Here is an 18,350-nt window from a genome sequence, read left to right on the forward strand (position 1 = left end):
GCCCACGTCAAAAGGGTAGAATTATTGAGAACATATTTATGAGAACGTTGCGACTGCTGCAATTAAATGCATGCAATGCAACCAAAAGTTAAACAAAGACGATACAAAACTGCAACTTCAAAACGTTCGGGAAACATTTACTATCGGAAACGATATCCGTGCCAAACGGTTCGAGCTGTTGGTGAACTCAACTAAGCACTGAAAACAGTTTGACTTTTGCTTCAGCCACGCTGGATGGCAGGGCAGGCTGCGCGCTTGTGTGCGTGTGTATCGTTCCGTATGAATGGGCAAGCAAAAGCCACCACTACCATTAGAAAACGTCCGCAAAAGAGAGTAAAAAAGTAACAGCAGCAACAAGAAAGGGAGTGTGTGCAACCCTTAGCGCAGCACTGGGCTAGAAAACGACACGAAAAGGTACACAGAGTGGACTGCTGTCGCTGAGCAAATGCACCAATAGTAACGTTACGCAGCGTTAAATCGGCACGGATTTATCGTACGGTATTGTAACAGGCTGGTGAAGCTGTAGAGTAGAGGCAGATGTGTTAAAAAGTGTATTTGCGTACGCGAATGGCCTGTGAAGGTGGAAAAGAAATTACGAGAAACATTTCCCATTTCGTATTTACACGATCATGTGTGTGTGGTGTGTGTATGTGTCTGTGTGTGTGTGGTAGTGTCTGTGCGTAATTCTCGGGGTGGTGTTGCAAAGTAGGCGACGCGATGTGAAAGCTGCTACTGCCTTTGCGGAACCGAACTGAACAGGCACGCAAAAACAGAAAGAAAGTTAGAAATTGCGCTTATCCAAACTGATGTCCTGCACACGGTTAAGGGTGGGCGCGATATGGGAAGAGGGGTTTGAGGAGAACGGAACGGAAGTAACCCCCTCCATCCGGGGGTGCGTTTGTTATTGGAGGGAGGGTGGTCGGTCGTGCGAGGGTAGTGTGAGGTGCAGCTAAATGGAAAGATTGCTGCCTGGTTTAAACTAAAGTCAAACTGGAGCTGCCTCCAATGGGTGGTGATTTTAAATTCAAAGGGTGTCAGAAAGCTAGTTTTAGGCTGGCTTAAGCTGTACCACACAAAAATAGTGAAGAAATCTGATCATCCGTCAGTCTCCTCCCAGAAGAAGAGGTTGCGTTGCATTCCATTCGTTGTGGCAGTGGGTAAATACTGAACGGAGGCTGCCTCGGCAGATGTGTGGTGGAGACGAAGATGATGAGAGCGTAGGATGTGCTGGTGGTGGTGGTGGTGGTGGTGGCTGCAAGTCATCACGATCACGACGAACGGAAGCAAATGAACGTGAGAAGGTCCCTGAATTTCTACATCAACAGAACGGAAATTGATTTGTGGCGAGCACAGCAACATCAAAGGGCATGATGGGTGACTTTGTTGCTCAAACACAAGAACGGAAGTTTGCCGCTAGTCGCATTGGGAATCCCAGTAGGAAGCAAGAAGTAGGAAGAGATGGAGACAACTGAAAGAGCACAAAAAGTAGTGATTGATTGTGCATACATACTATCCAGCTGTAGCTACACGATAGTACGACACAAATCAGAGTGTACCAGAATGATTGTGTGTGTGTGTGTGTATGTTTTTACCCCAACTGCGGGCCGCTAAGTGCTATTAGTAATGGTTCCTTGGAGGGGTGGAAGCGTCTAGAAGCCGAAACACACAGTGTCGATTACCACAAAGTAACAATTGGAGTGTATATGGAACGTAGAGAGCCCCAAAACAAGGCAAGTGAATAACACTAAATGGTGCGGCAGGCGCAGCTGGCCGATGAAAGCGAGCATTGACTCAACGCAGCATAAAACTCCACATCTGCGATACATTCCATGTGCCTGTTTGCGTATGTGTGTGTGTTTTGGTGTGTGTGAATGTGTACATCTGTGGAATGTGCTGTTTGATGAATCTCGGCGTAGGCATTAACAGCATCGCCTGCTGCACCAGCACCAGCGCTCCCCTGACAACACAGAGAGACGGACGGAAGTGTCTTTTGTGCGTGTGACAGTTACCTAGATACACAAAGAACCCAGGGAAGCAGAGTAGAAGCAAAGCAAAGGGGTGTATTTTTTAAGCAAAAGGTAAAATAAGCGAAGAAAATGCCGACAAAGCGAGAGCATAACAAAAACAACCACAACGCGACAACGGCTTCGGCGGTGAAGACGACGACGTTTTTCAAGGACAACAGTGAATGCGCGCGTGAACTGCCTGGGAGGGACCGGTTGTGTGTGTGTCTGTGTCTTTCGTAGAACGGATCTCGCTACTTTCATTCATTCCTTTCCGGAGCGAACGAAGTAGTGTATGAACGTGTCTGTGTTTGTGCTAGTGCGCGGTGTAAAAGTTGTATTTCGTTTGTTTTCAATGGGGATGCGCGAGGTGGAAATAGTAATTTTACGCAATGATTCTATTTTCTTTCTAAATTCACCCCCCCCCCCCCCCCTTTGATGCAGATTTTTTGTTTGATTGAGTGTTTGCACTGAATCAGCAGCCAGATTGATTGTAACTAAAACAGCTTACATCCTGTAAGTGTGCTTCAAAGCGTCTGTGTGTGTGCTTGTTGTTTGCATTCTGTTTGTGTGTCTGTGTGTCTGTGTGTGTGTGTGTGCCCCATGTGGTGTGGGCTGTGTTTGTTTTATACAATTGAAACCAATCGAAAATTTAGTTCAAATTCCTATTAATACATGTCTGTACGGATCGATTTGAAAGTGTGGCGCTCCGCTTTGGTTTAATGCGAAGGTAAGTGGGTCACTTTTAATGTTCGAACACAACTTTGACGGTGGTGCTTAAAGCATGCCATGTTTGTTCTAGTTGCAATAAGCCAAATTATCACTGCTTCCAACTGGTATTTTCTGTTTTGATAAAGCTCCGACAACTAACCCACATGTTAGATGTACGAAATGTTTAGATGACTCATCCAGGAATGGTTCATGACTCATGAAAGGCAGTTATGCTTCGATCCATCATTCAGAACAATCCAGTGTTTGTGAAGAATGTGATCGTTTTAGAATGAAAAATCCCATTTTTTATAGTTCTGTGAGGAAGAAACAGCTAGCAAACATTAATTCATTATACAAATGCTATTCACCTGCTAACAGACCTTCCTGGCGGCACCCTCCGCTTAACGGTACGCAAACGCAAGCGACCGCCGTTTATTGCCGCAACGTGTTGAGAAACGTCAAGTGTGTCTGCTCTTGTTGGTGCGTACACTTCCGCCTACTCCGTCTCGATTGCAAGGCTGCTATAAAGATTCTCTTTGCGTTCCTTCAATTAAACGGGCCTTTTTTGTTTTCGGTTGGTGCACCAACACAAACCAACGGAGCCGACGAGATCGATCAATAATCCACTTATCGTGTGGCAGTCACTGACTCGCCCCACGAACGCAAACTGATCGCTAGGAGCACCGGCGGCAATCGCCATAACTGGTTCACCTTCTCGCGGTCCACCCCATTACTGCTACTATGCCCGGTGGAGGTTAAAGTTTTTTGACCGGCCGTGCAGCAGTTCCTTCTTCCGGGCGCTAAAGTGTCCACACTGGACTAAACCAGACCGAACGGTGTATATCTCATGCGACTTTATCGCATATCAGATAAATCACCTCGAGTCCTGGACTCCATTTTCGTCCTCTACCTTCTACGCTTTTGAACTAATAAAGCGTTCGTGGGAGGATGGAATTGCGTCATGATAGTGCGACAAAAAGCGACTTCCAACACGAAGAGCAGGACAGTGTTGATGTACACTAGAATGAATCGCGTCGGACGTACAGCAGAATGTAGAAAAGACACATAGACACTAAATGCATCCCGACGTGTGCATTCACACCGGGGGCGTCATACTGCAGCAGGGGGAAAGGGTGGACGATTTGCTTCATTATCTACTCGTCCAGTGAGCAGCACGTACGTAGCAGCGCGCAAATATCAAGGGTAGAGGAGACAGTGCAGTTGCAGTGCAAAAGGAGTGTAGTGTGTAGTAGTCGACGAGCAGCTACCGGCACACTGTGATGGTGTAGTGGTGGGGAACCGGCGTCACAGTCATTCCGGCGTCATCCACATCATCATCATCATCAGCAGCATGCTTGAAGCTTGGCTTGGCGTTGAAGGTAATTTCATTTTTGCACAAGAACGTGGAACGTTTATGTCGTCTGACGAGAGGAATTTCCATCTCAGTGAGCCGTGGCGGACTGACTGGGTTGCTGGGGAAACCGATGAAAAATGGCTCCCTTGTCGCCGGTTGTCTGTTATTCTGTACGTGCAAGTAGAGCGTTGCAAAAGTTGGATTGTTCCTTGCAACTTCTCTTATTTTTGGGGGTTTGAGCACTGGGATTTAATGAAAAGTGAACGTGCCCAGCGGAAAGAGTTGTACATCCACTTCCGACTTCAATTTTCCACGAATAATCTATGATGGGACTTCTGCCTGCAAAGCCGATAAGCGGGACAGCTTACGTCATTGGAGCTTTTGTCGTCTTTGTTTGTGACATTCTCACCCGTCACCGTGGGACATGCAACAAGTATCTGATAGCGCGCTGGCTTGTTTTTTTTCTTTCGATTTTTCGTTTGTCATCAATAGCAATGTAAACGCTCTAGACATTTGCTTCGCAGCGATCACCAATACTGCTGTGCGCCCAACGGGAGTGTGGAAACACAAACCGACACAAACAGTAGGTTGTGATGAAGGCTTAAGTAGTGTTGTGCCCGTATCTTATCGGTGTGCAGCAAAAATTCCTGGTTGGTTTAGTCGAGTCAGTGGTCAGTTTAGTGGATGTTGATGGAGTAGAGCAAGTAGAATCGGCAAAACGCCTTAAGGCCTTTGCTCAAGCGGATGATAATTCAATTATGCCAGGCCCTTTCTGACACTTTGGTCTTGTCCAGCGCAATTACAACATGTTTACATCGGATAAATATTGCCTGGTGGGTTTTAAAAATTGGCAAAAATTGAATGAATCCCCACCCTGCCCTGTGACATTGCTGTCCTGGACAGGATCCCCTGGAGGTGTTGAACACAGCAACAAAAAAGAGGGAGTCCACTAACGCCCCTTCACACGGACATAATGTACACCGTAACACACAACTGAGTAGGGTGCGGTTGATTGCATGTTCTTCGATCATGTTATATGTGCTGTTGATGTTTTTGTATGGATGTGTGTGTGTATATGCTTTAATTTTCCCCCGACTTTTGCTTCTTCCGATTCTCTCTCCCTCTCTCTCTGTCTTCCTTTGGTCATGCTTTTTGCAACGTGACCAAAAACGCAACACCTCATAACACTGCTGCTGAGCAAGCTCCAACGGTAGAATGGCAAGAAGAGAAATTTGACGAAGGAGAAGAAAAAAAAAAACTACCCACCGGGCAAGGAAGAAGGGAGGTTTGGTGAAAGTACGTTCGTTTTCGCTGTCTGGAGCGCCCGGAGCTGTTCACACTATTGCGCATTAGATGGCGCCAATGCAGCACGCCAAGCACATTAGAAGCATAATTGTTGTTGTGCTGAAGCTAGGAGTGCGCTGTGGCAAGAGAGATCATTTATCTACCATCCCTTAAAATGACTCCATTTTGGCTATGGTTTGTTTGCATTAGTCATCCTTCCTTTCCCAAAATGCACATTTCGCAATGCAGTGACACTAGCACGGCTCGCCACTATATCGAAAAGGGAAGGGGCTGATAAGAAGCTTGTGGTTAAATCGGTTTGGAAATGCGCTTGGATTTGGTGATAAATATCACCTCAAAACACACAAACCCAACCCGATACAGATGGTGGTGGTGGTGGTGGTGGTGGTAGTTGTGTCCGTTTACTAATGCCAATGACGTACGCTTGGAGGTCTCCTGCACCTCTACGCAGGCGGTAAAGGCCAATAATCCCGTCGTCAGGGGGATTGGATTTTTGTAATTAGATAGTCGCCTGCTTCGACCTCCCTCCAGCAAAGGATGGTAGGAAGTTGGTGGAACATTGGGAAGGAGGGGTGCTGCAAGGTAACTTCAGGGACAAACTACACACACAAACACACTCAAAGAGGCGCATTGGAGTTTCGGGAGTGGGAGTTCTCTGGCCAATAAATAATTATGCATTGCCTGAGGTCCACGCTAGCGGATTATTGGGAATGGTTTGGGCCAACAACGTGCAGCTCTAGTCACACGGCAGGAGATGGTGATGGTGTCTGCTAATCGAGAAGGGGGTTTCGGTCAACCTTTTGGTGGGGGGGTTGGGAGTGTTTGAATACCGAGGACACTGTTATACCACTGTTTTGGAACGATCGGATAACTCGGTTATTGCTCGGTTGGGGAAAGACACCTGATAGTGTTCGGTTTCGATGGATTAAATAGAGCTGGCGTGGAAAGCTGACTGGCTGGCTGGCGCCCTTGTTGGTTGTTCTTTTGGGTTCGACGGGTTTATTGAATTGTATCCTGTTAAACGAATCGGTAAGGGTAAACCACCTTTCTGACATTTATGATGTCTTATCTTCAACCACATCTTCAAGCAAGAGTTTGGTTCAAGTTTCCATTCGCCTTTTTCTTTGCATCTCTCTCAAACAGGCAAACTGTGGCGAGAAATAAGGTCAGTAGATATAAATGATCTTCCAGCATTTTTCTTTCTTATTTGGACCAACATTGTGCATTGTCTGGCATCGTTGTGTGTGTTTTGCACGACTGCGGGCGGACGGACGGAGTGCATTATTTGGCGAAGTGAAACAGAAACAGGTCGGATGAACAGAGGTTGGCTGATAAAAAAAATGAAAAAAAAATAGCAAGATTCCACTTGATCCCTTTGCACACGACGACCTTCTGGGGGGGGTGGGGGGGGGGGGAGGGGGGTTTGGTCTCGTCTGGAGAAGATGTGGATTTTCGCAAGGAGCCAGAGCCAGAGTGAATGCAAATTAAATTATCAGCTACGATCGTAAAAATCGGTCCATGAAACATTGTTTACTGGTTCAGTCGAAGTGGAGACGGAGAACTCGAGAACGGTTTATCTGTTATTTATAGAAGCTTTAAAGTTGAAGCTATGCTTTTTTTGTAGATCTTGTTGCTGTCTTGTTGTGAGTCAGAATCCTTTGGCCGTATATTCTTCAACATTCTAGGGTAGATGATCACCAATCGCGATCAAACATCTGTTGTTGTTTGTTATCTTTTTGCAGCTCCTCTTGGAGCTCTGAACTGTTCCAATTTCCAAACAACTCCTCCCTGGTTGGGCAGCCTTTTTTTTTTTTTTTGCTGGACAAATGCAGTTTTTTGCGCTACTTCTTACGTTACCATCATAGCCAAGTGGTCACATGTGTGTACCACTCCCACTCTGGCCCTTTCGTTTTTTTGCATATTCTAGCTAGGAGAAAGACGTAAAAAAATGCCACGCGAATCCACTCCTCCCTTTCCCGTATGCCCGAAGTCCTGCCCCAACGGTGGGTGATGGTAAAAGCAGCAAATTAAATTATCCTTTGTCGACTCGGTTGTGGCCCATCGTTTGTCGCGTAACATGCAGCACAAACTGCTGTGTTCTGTGTTTGTGTGTGTGTGCCTGTGTTTACCAGCCTGACGCCAAGGACAGCGAATCCGCTCAGCGACAGTCAGTCATCGACTGTGATGCGTACCGTAAGGAGGAAGATTGTTTTACCTTCGGTGCTCAGACAAGAACCTTAGTTTTGCTTTCTTGCTACAGTTTGAAAAGTTACTTCTAGAAAAAATACACACAGAATCCAAAGTGTCACAAGGCAAGTCATTTACTGCAAGTGTGTACAAACGGTGTGTACAAAAGTGTTCGCTTCTAGATAAGCTTTGCGAATATCACCTTAAAACGTAAAGTGTTTATGTGTCTCTCTATAAAGCAGAGAAATAACGAGATTGAACAAAAAGCGTACGAACTCAAACAAAGCTAAAGAGACCAAGGCAAGGTTTGCTCTTCCACCCACACCGTGGTGCCGTTTGGTGATAACGGAGCTATCTTTGCGCGAAGATAACCGCTTACTGCGTCTGGTGTTGTGTGGCGTTTGATGTTAATTGTCGCAAGGGTGTGGACTCAGCTTCGTGCCTTAGTAGCTCCGTTTGTTGTGGCCAGCATTCCGATCACCTGGCGGACTTGGTGTACAGCAACGTGTGTATTGGATAAGTCAAATCACGTCCAGTCTCGATGTGTGTAGGAAACAGGAACAGGAAGTGGCTTTCCGTGTGAGTTTGCGTTTTGTTTGAAAACACATCAAAGGAAGGGGAGAACGTTCGTTAGTGTTCTACTGAACTACATTCTTCAAGACAAAACAACAACAACTCGAAGAAGAATCGTGTGTCCTCCGTCCCTGTGCATACGCAAGTTCTATCGCGTTTGTACCTTCTGATCTTCGTACAGCAAGACGATCGTTTCAGCCTTCGCCGAAGAAAACCAGACAAACGGGTTTTTTGTGTACCCCCCTTTGCGTATCGAAGCATGCTGTGGAAATGCTGTCAGTGTGCAGTTTTTGCTACTATGTTAATTGTTTGTTTACGATCTGCTGCTGTTGCTTCTACTGCTGCTGCTGCTGCTGTGACCCTGTGTGGTCTCTCCGGCAGCGAAGGGAAGTGTTTACGTGAAGGATTTCATACAGATATCGGCAATTCATGATCGTTGTGTGATGCGTAAAACGATCTTCGTACTCGTGGCATTTATTAGCCTGAGCATTTGCTGTATAGTACAAGTACAAGATTTATGGTTTATGGATGTGAAATGTTTGTTAGGAATTCTGCTGATTGGAGGACACAGCAGCAGCTCACTTTGAGCAATAAATATTGAGTTTTTTTTGTGTGTCTTGAGCCTGAGAAACACGATCGCCGCACATCAAGATGGCAAGCATTTTTTATGGTATTTCTTTCGCCAATCCACCCCGTGTTATCTCCAACCAGCTTTGCGAATTTTATATTTACAATGATAATGGTCTCGGCTTTCATGCGGGAACGTTTTTTATCGTTTCCTCCGGCTCCCCGTAAGCGGAACAGCGAAATAGATCGAACTGGAGAAAATAGAAGAAGAAATGGGAAAAAAGTAAAATCCGCCAACACCAGTAGCGCGCATAGCCGCCGATTGCTCAACGAACCGTGGTCGTGGTGCGCATTTCGTACCAAGCTGATGGTGGTGGGTAGTACCGTTCGATGCTATTATATGGCACATACAGGCTGGCACATGGTGTAGGGGCTTTTTGCTGCTGCATCGAACTGCTTCAGCACACCTACGGGGGAGGGCTTTGACTCCGAAACCTGAGCTGTCCGATGCGCCTGGCGCGCAGAAGGAATTCATGCAGTGTGTGTTGTACGTACACTAATGGCAGGCTGGCTGCTCACGAGTTCAAAGTCAAAGTGTAGCGGTGGTTTGCGTTCTGCAGAACAGCTCGTACACGTAGTAAGCTGCGGAGGTCGATTGCATGCATTCATTGCGCTTCTGGAGGGGGCAGTGGGAAACGATGTCGTGGCTTACCACGTTATGAAACTGAAACTGAGAATTGTGCAAAGGTTTAAGAAGCCGCCTGCACGTGCATTGAACTGCTCAATGGTGTCCAACAATGTGGTCTCAAAGCCTTTCTGCGGAAAGTCTTGACCTGCGAATGGTTTACATGAAAAATTTTGTGTTATTTTAAGTTTTTTTTTAAATTAATATTTTGAATTGATTGGAAAGGTATCTGTATAAAACTATGTGACACTTTTCCAATTAAATCAAAATAACCACTTCCTTGCTACTTACAGCATACGTTTCCACTCACAACCTCATTCTAATTTCGTTCTATTTTCCCCAATTTATCACCTTCCCAAATGCAGTTAATTGAGCCCCCCTAACCAACCGGCACAACCACCTGACGCAGGCTGAACTCTTCAAAAATCACGCATCGTAAGGTACACTGTTGCCTTCGCAGCCATCGCCGCCTACTGCTACGTTGTGCTCACCTGCCTAAATGCTGTAAACACGTCCTGAGATACACCCTGCTGATTGTTGACTAGGATCAACAGTATCATCATCATCATCATCATCAGCATCACCTTCCACACCGTCACCGTTTGCAATTGCTTCTTAAAAAGGACATATTGCGTGTGTTGTGTGTTCTGTGTGCGTGCCACTCTGCTGCAGCTTTGGCATGCTGTGTAACAACAACGACGACCCGATGAAGAAGTAGTAGTATCCGTATTTGGGGTTTCATTTTTCAGTTTTCACGATCGTGTTGTGTTTTTTCTTAGTTTTGTTTGCAAAGACATTCGTTTTTTTGTGAGTTTCTGTTACTGCGTTTTTGTATTTATATTTTGTGTTTATTAGTGTTTAATGGTATAGTTTATTCTGCAGTAGAAAGATTGCTTTCAATCCAAAACTACCCGTAAGAGAGCGAGGGAGAGATAAAGAGATCACGTAATAGAAATTGAACAAGAATAGCAAAGTTCAAACAAATTTGCATCGTGTATACTAATCCGTTTGTATAAGTGTATTGTGTAAAGTGTATTGAACGAACGTGCAAAGTGCTCGTGTTTGTGTGTGAGTGTGCGTGTTTTATTTTAATTTATTACGACACCAGATTTCATCTGGCACCGAGGACACACTTTGTACCCACTTCGGAGCAGGAGGGCTAAGTAAACCCACAACAAAGAGAGAGAGAGAGGATACTCTAGGAAAGGCCAGAGCCAGACAACACGTCAAAAGTAAGTTGGTTCAGTACTCTTTTTGCAAAACAGATTTGCATACGGGGTACCTACGTGCATGGTTTAACTGCGTGTTGTCCAACACGACATAACTTAATTATTAGCCTACCTTCTTGGGGAACCATTTCTCCGGACGAAACCACTGCGTGTGTGTGTGTTTCCGGTCAACTGCTTTCGGTGACCGTAGTTAGTTGGCTTCACTAGAATATGTATAACCCTTCGCAAGAAGCGACGGGGTTAAGTAAGTGTACAGGTTGAAATCAATCCAAAAATTGGCTTTATTCAAAAGGAAATTAGTTGAAAATTACACCTGTTGACCTATGCGAGGATTTTCAATATGTTGGTATTAATTTTGTTCTCTTCGTTTCTCGCTCCCCCCCTTGACAGTGAGGAAAACCGACACACAAATGAACGTAGCTGGCATACGTCGCAACATCAAGAACCTCGCCCACAACTACTCCGATGCGCAGGTGAAGGTGCGGGAAGCCACCTCGAACGACCCATGGGGCCCTTCGTCCACGATCATGGCGGAGATTGCCGACCTCACGTACAACGTGGTGGCCTTCTCCGAAATCATGCAGATGATCTGGAAGCGCATGAACGACCATGGCAAAAACTGGCGGCACGTGTACAAGGCACTGGTAAGCTAGGCACTGGTAACCGCTACCTACTGCACCGACTCGAAAAGGAACTTGATACTAACGGCCCGTTCTTCTCTTTCTTTGCCTCTCCCTTTTTATGATGTCGCGCATGCAGCTACTGCTGGAGTACCTCATCAAAACGGGTACGGAGAAGGTGGCGCAACAGTGCAAGGAAAATATCTACGCCATCCAAACGCTGAAGGAATTCCAGTACATGGAGGAGGGCAAGGATCAGGGCATGCACGTGCGCGAAAAGGCGAAACAGCTCGTATCGCTGCTAAAGGATGACGAGCGGCTGAAGAACGAGCGGGCCCGTGCCCTGAAGGCGAAGGAACGTTTCGCCCGAACGGCCAGCGGGTTCGGTAGCGATGGTTCGATCGATGGCCCAACGCAGCGTGACCCAAGGGTAAGGGGAGGGCGGGAGGAAATACGACTACTGATTGGGGGGAAAATCCGCTTACTCACCACACGTCTCTTTTTCGTTTCCAGCCACCGAACTGGGGCGAAGGCGAACCGATTGCGGGGGCAGCAACGAGCGGTGTCGGCAAGCCGGTGTCTGAGATTGAGTTTGTGCGACCGCAGACGGTCGGCGAGGAGGAATTGCAGCTGCAGCTAGCGATGGCAATGTCGCGCGAGGAAGCGGAACAGGAGGAGCAAAAGCGCCGCAGCGACGATGTTCGATTGCAGTTGGCACTCAGCCAAAGCGAGCAGGACTTCAAGTAGGTGCACTAGGGGTGGAAAAAATCGGCTTAAGGATTTGGCAGAAAAAAGACGCCTCATTGGTTCATTTTTTGCTTTTAACAGGAAAGACGGCGATCCCCCAGCAGGAAGTAGCGCGTTGGTGGATTTGTTGGACATTTCTTTCGGAGCGGCGTCCATAAGCAGCCCGTCGCAGCAACCGCTCGCCGGTCCCTCCGGTACCAGTGGTACGATCGATCCCTGGGGAATGCCCGTTGCCGGTGGATCCCGACCGACGGTAGGCGTAACAAGATACATCTGTTTGGTGGCATCATAACTAATACCCTTCGATTTTCCCTCTCCAGACGACGGATCCCTGGTCGCGAACGTCATCTCCGCCGGCGGTAGTAGATCCGTGGCTAAACACTGCCTCGGCCCTACCTACGGCGGGACCATCCACCTCGAAACCTCCGCTGCTTGGAGCGGACACGTGGCAACCGCGCACACAATCGCCCTCGGTAACGTCTGGTTCGTCGGTTGAGGGATGGTTGCAAAATGGTGCAGGTGCAGGTGCCGCTGCCGCCGGACCGATGATGATGAACGGTGCCGGAGCTTCAAATGGAAATCTGGACCCGTGGTACAGCAAAACGAATGCTGTCCCTATTGGAGCTACTGCGGTATGTTTAAAGGTGATTTTTGGGTTATAATGCCTTCCTAAAATGCGCCATTCTTTTCGCTTTTAGCCTCCCCTGGGCGTTGCTTCAGGCGATCCTTGGCAAGCGAATAAACGATCCACGCCCGTGCCTACTGCTGCTGCTGCCAGTGGTGATCCGTGGCAGGCAAACGCATCTGCTGTTAAGCTAGATCCGTGGGCTCCAGTTAGCAATAACTCAGCCACGGGAAGTGTTGGAGATTTGGAAGCTACCTTTGGCGCAGCTGGTGGAGTAAGTCTTCTAGCTACACTACAGCGCTATCGAATTAGAGTGAAACTTATGAAATTTTGTTGTCTTGCTTCTATTTCTAGCCTCTAATGAATCGACCCTCACCCGTTGGTGCTATCACTTCACCGGTGTCCGATTTGGACGAATTTGACATTATTACCAAGCGGGCGGCAAGCAACAATAGTAGCGGCAGCACCACCAACAACAATAATAACCACAATGCCGCCAGCAACAATCTGAATAACAACAGTTGTAAGTGACAGCTCCCCAGTGCAGGGGGTGAATGAACAATCCAATTGCTTACATTTCCACTTTCCCGTCCCAACAACAACACACCAGCACTGCTTCTCGGGGACCTAGATCCACTGTCATCCTCCGGCACGAACTCGAGCTCACCCAGCATGGGCGCGTCGACGGCCGCAAAGAAGACACCGCAATCGTTCCTCGGCGAAAACTCGGCCCTCGTAAACCTGGACAATCTAATCAAACCAATGCCGAGCGGTGGCAGTGTGGCGGCAGCGGCCACATCGTCCGCGGCATACAATCCGTTCGGCGAAACCGGCGGTGCCGGTGCACCCGTACAGAAGAACCTATTCCAACAGAATCAACCTCAGGTGAGTGTCCTAGACGGTTGGCGCGTATCATACAGGATGGTGTTTAATCTGTAATCCTCTCCTCGGTTCAGGTTCCGTCCATCAATCAATTGAAACAGTCCCCGTTCCCAGTAACGCTTAATCAGGACCCGTGGGCACCGGTTGCAAACATGACCACAGCGCAAGTGAGTATCCACGGAAACACGCACAAAGCGTTAGTCTTGAGTTTTAGGTTTAAAAAATGGGAAAGTAATGACAAAACAGACGAAGAAGCGACATGTGTTTGCGTGTAATGTTACTGCTACTAACATTGCATTTGTCTCGCATTGAAAACTGTGCGCATATGGTGTGGTTTTCTTTTGTTAAATCAAACTAATCGCAAGCTAGGCTCGTAAACGCATGGTAATGAAGAAGGACATACTGTGCGAATTAGCTATAATTTCGTTTTCTTTCCTTGTCGCGCCCTGCGACTATGCTTACGGTGCATATACTGGAACGTGATCACTCATTACACTCCAACAAAGCCAACTGCTGATGAGGACGAAACGGAATACTTTCCGTACCCAACGGTTGATGTGAATGCAAACAGTGAGCTTTCATCAGCCTCTTACGCACGTGCGGCTACCGATTACCAACAGCAACAGCAATACCAACAACATCAGCCACAAAATTGGCCACCTCCAACGGCTCACATGGAACACATCGACTGTCGTCTCAACGATACCGGTGTTACCATCGAGGATGACATTTTCAACACCAACTACGCAATGGCACCTTCCGCAGCGCCGGGTGGCAACATCGAACGACATCTGTCTGCTGCACAGCTGGATAGTACGCGCCCACTGCGTCAGCTGTACGATTTCCACTTTGCTGTCGATGACGATACGCTCGATGTTGCCGGTCCTGGTGGAGGAGGGACGTCGGCTTTTACTACTACTACTACTACAGACGCTTTCAATCATAATGACAATCGTCAGGGTGGTGGCAATAATACGACCTTTGCTGATACATGTCACGCTAACAACAATTACCACGTGAGTCGTAGAAGAGTGTGTGCCCTCTGGCCGTCACACTTGTGCGGTTGTAACGCTAGTGATCGAGATGAAAGAGCTCGTGTTAGTCGTGTCATACAGTGGTAGCATTGGATTTGTTAGTTCTACTTCGTTACATCGAATATGTGGGAAATAACTGCTCGATTTTATAGATTTTGAAGACATCAACGATCTCTCTTCGTCGCTAAATCGCTTGATTGCTCAATGCAATAACATACTTCTTATTTTCTTTTCTCTTTTTATCCAATTAATATTCTGCTCTATTCTTAACATGTTCCTTCCAACACTCATTTTGCTCTTGCTCATCGTAACCTTGCTATTGATCGTCTATTTTTCTCTTTCTCTCTAAAATTTCAAACCTTCAGCACGCCACGTCCAGTAGTAATGGGGCATGGACGCTAAAATAGAACGTCCCTTAACAATCGTGCGCGTGTTAAATCGGAAACAAAACCTTTCCTCACCGTTCACCCATTTCCCTCATCCCAACTATCCACACCACTGCCTCCCTCCCTCGATCCCTTTCACTTTCCCCCACTGTAGGTAGTAATTGATCCGATCGTCCGTTAAATAATATCCTGTCGTGTTGTGCGCATTGGACCTTCATTGGGTGTGCTGCTTCCATGGGCTTGCTGGCTGGCTGGCGCAACAGGGATTTGGTGATTTGGGCTGAATCTTCTATCACACACCACAAACAAACAAACAAAAAGTGTGATCCAGTAACATGCTTGTGCTTGTGCGGTGATTGTATGCTTTAGTATATGCCCGGGTATGCCCCCAGCAACATCAACAGAACATCCATCAATGTCTCTCTCTCTACAACACAACCCAAGCTGCTGCCTCCTTCGCGCGTGTATTTATGTGTGTGCGTATGTGTTTGTATTCCCTTGTACGGGTTTGGGCGCCGGATCGAACCTGCGACATCAACCACGTGTACCACACCTCTGAGGAACAACAACTGTCTGTTTTATCCCGCTCGTTCAGTGTGTGTGCGTGTATCCTACGGTAGCGAAAAGTGCTCGCTTCTGGTAAAGTTGTTTTGTTTCAGTGTGTTTTGGCGGGTGTGTTGTTTTATTTTTATTGCTTGTTGTGCTATTTTGCATTTCATCTCATATTTGCTTTCATTTACATTTGCATTGTTTTATGTTATTACCATCTTTTTCTCTACACCAAACACCTTATCTTGTGTGTTTTTTTTTATATTAATTGTTTGCCATTATGCCTTTACTAACTTCAACACATTCTATTTTCACATTGTTTCACTGTTTTTTAATGCTATTTTGTAGCCAATGAAAAAGATTTTCACTTTTATAATTCCAGTATGTTTTTTTGTCTTATTGTTCAAGTACTATAAACTATCATAACAACCTTTTCTAATAAATTGTTCTTGTGTACTACCACTTTGCAGGCCAATCTAAACAATAACAATAGCGCTCCCTGGATGAATCCTCAATCGTCGAATCCATTCCTCTCGTAACAAGTTCCCACAACCCAGCTAGAGGTCCATGGCGCAGTGCGCCCCTGGCAGCATCCGCAAAACCTTCGTGCTCTCGACCCAACCATTAGCAAGGGTGCAATCGAAATGAGCTTGTCATGTGTATGAAACATGGAGCAAGCGCCGAGAGGGCGTTGAGATACAATCACAAGTGGGGGTAGTAGATGAAAAACGGTGAGAAGAAAGGCACGGATAACGTGAAATGTAAACCTAACCAAACCAAGTTTTTAAAAAATGGAGAGGGAGAACAGTAGCAGAACCCAGGAGGCAATACGACACTAAACTCACACTAACCAACCAACCAACCAGGAATAGGGTAGTGAAGCAAAACCAAGCAAACAGGAATAGAATACATCGAGCTAGTTTTCTACGTTTCTAACCGGAACCGGAAATCACCTTTAACGTAAGCATCTGAAATTGAGTGTAGAAAACCAATTGGCAGGATGAGAGGGGGGAAAAGCCCTCACCACATTTTGAGTCATTTACATCTACATACACACATACACACAAACTTTCTCCTACATGTGAATTGTGCAACGGAAATCGTAGTTCAATAAGCTTACCGATCAATGCAGTCGCTGTTCTTGAGGGGGGGATGGATCAGAAACACTGGGAATGGAGAACAAAGCCAGCAAAACAAAAATTCTCCAATTCTGTTCGCTATATTGGTGTACTGGCTGGCCAATTTCACTTCACTGGATTATACCGCGCTCGATGGTTTCCTCCAACAAAAAAACGTGATTTCAGATAAAAAATTCCACAATTTGTTGGAAGAAAGAGAGGAAGATATCGAAAGAAGAAAAAAGGAGAGGGAGATCGAGACACTTGTTACTGAAACAACGATTCTGCAGCGGCTGTAACAATGTGTGTGTGTATGTGTGTCGGGAGAACGACAGAACTGGCCGGCAGGAAGTAGGATGGAAGGAAGGATAGGAAGAATTTATGCAAATTAATGAAAAATGCCTTATACTAGTTGAAGAAAGAAGATGAAAACACGATGGAACCGCAAGGAGAGAGAGACTACATTGTGTAAGCTCTTAAAATAATACTACAGCTACTACTAAATGATAAATGAAACACTGATACCACAACACACTAACCCCGGGAGGAAGAGGGAAACATGTCTGTGCGCAAACAGGTTCTTTCAGGATGCCTGTTTGCGTTTGTCGGGTTAGGAAAAGAAACGGAAGGTTAATTTCGGGGAAAATTAAGTTGTTCAGAAAGTTGGCACTTTTTATTAGCTAGATTAGGGCTAGCTTCATCAAATTGTATGATCATCGTTTGTTTTTTTTTTTTGCTCCCTTCTTAACAGTTTACATTGTCCTCAAAAGCAGCATCTCCTTTGGGTACTTTCTTTTGAGCCTTTGTTCTATTGTATTGACAAAGTTGAATTGGTTATTCCTAAATTGACAATGTCCTAAGGTCCACCGTATTTGTTTATGTTGATCCCCAGGAAGTATGAATGTACACAGTTTAATTTATTATATTTGCTTCCTTGGAACAACTGACAAAATGTGTGTGTGCGCGGGCGAGAGTTCGTGTCACGTGGAAGAGATTTGGCGCAAAGCTCGCGCAAACTATTGTGCTATTATACGTTCTATTCTGTTCTTGAGATCTATTTCCATTTCTGTTTGCTACCTTTGGCTCCTTCCGTTTCATTGCTCTTTAATGTATTATTTAGCGTAAGATAACGCAAAGGCCGGTCTTATTTCATTGGTTGGGACGGACTATGATTTAAAAATAAAGGAATCGAACAACAATGATAGTAAGTGGCACGGAGGAGGAGAAAATTAGTGGGTTTCGTCATTCGTCGGAGGACGTCGTGTGGTTGGCTAATTGTATTGAACCTTTTTCTATTATACCACCAGGCAATGGGGGGGGGGGGGGAGGGGGAGGGAATTGGACACGATGCGTTAAGGGAAGGGTTAGGAGGGACGGATGCGTCACACAATTATATTGCAAACATGGAACATGGAACCTCCAACGAGTGTGTTGGGAATTTTGTGTTCACTAGCGTGGGTATCTGTCTAGTGAAAAGAAAGCAAACTCTTCATCCTTTCTTAGAATGATACAGAAAAAAAAAACAACCGATTGTTTGTATAGGGATAAAAGGACAGGATGCTAAAACAAAATGGCAAAAAGTAACAACAAACAAAAAAAACTATATATACATGAGCAAATGAAATTATATATATATATTTTTAAAATTCTGAATAAACAAATAATTGATTTTCAAGGACATGGCATGGCAAGGACACTCTTGGCTGAAAAAAAGGGTAGTGGGTCCTCCAAACCTGTTGATGATGATGATCACTCCGAGCTTGTTGATGTGTTTG

The 18,350-nt window shown here is 46.0% G+C and overlaps 1 protein-coding gene across 8 annotated transcripts; it reads left to right on the forward strand.

Annotated features, from left to right (window-relative positions):
- The first annotated feature begins 313 nt into the window (after positions 1 to 313).
- LOC120948272 (epsin-1) lies at positions 314 to 18,253 on the forward strand. Of its 8 annotated transcripts, none has more exons than XM_040364420.2 (15): positions 315 to 498; positions 2,448 to 2,519; positions 2,704 to 2,733; positions 9,751 to 10,617; positions 11,005 to 11,258; positions 11,374 to 11,664; positions 11,748 to 11,977; positions 12,063 to 12,234; positions 12,302 to 12,613; positions 12,680 to 12,880; positions 12,961 to 13,129; positions 13,217 to 13,491; positions 13,563 to 13,655; positions 13,995 to 14,504; positions 15,928 to 18,253. In XM_040364420.2, coding segments are annotated over exons 4-15 (2,577 nt in total). In that variant the 5' UTR covers positions 315 to 498; positions 2,448 to 2,519; positions 2,704 to 2,733; positions 9,751 to 10,616; the 3' UTR covers positions 15,997 to 18,253. The 8 variants fall into 8 exon arrangements, 7 of the variants coding, with proteins under 7 accessions (XP_040220361.2, XP_040220354.2, XP_049462335.1 ...); XR_005750939.2 differs by lacking the exon at positions 13,995 to 14,504 and adding an exon at positions 14,888 to 15,547 and having other exon boundaries at positions 329 to 498; XM_049606378.1 differs by lacking the exon at positions 13,995 to 14,504 and having other exon boundaries at positions 332 to 498.
- The last annotated feature ends 97 nt before the right edge of the window (positions 18,254 to 18,350 follow it).

Source organism: Anopheles coluzzii, chromosome 2, assembly GCF_943734685.1.
Source record: "Anopheles coluzzii chromosome 2, AcolN3, whole genome shotgun sequence".
Lineage (NCBI taxonomy): Eukaryota > Metazoa > Arthropoda > Insecta > Diptera > Culicidae > Anopheles > Anopheles coluzzii.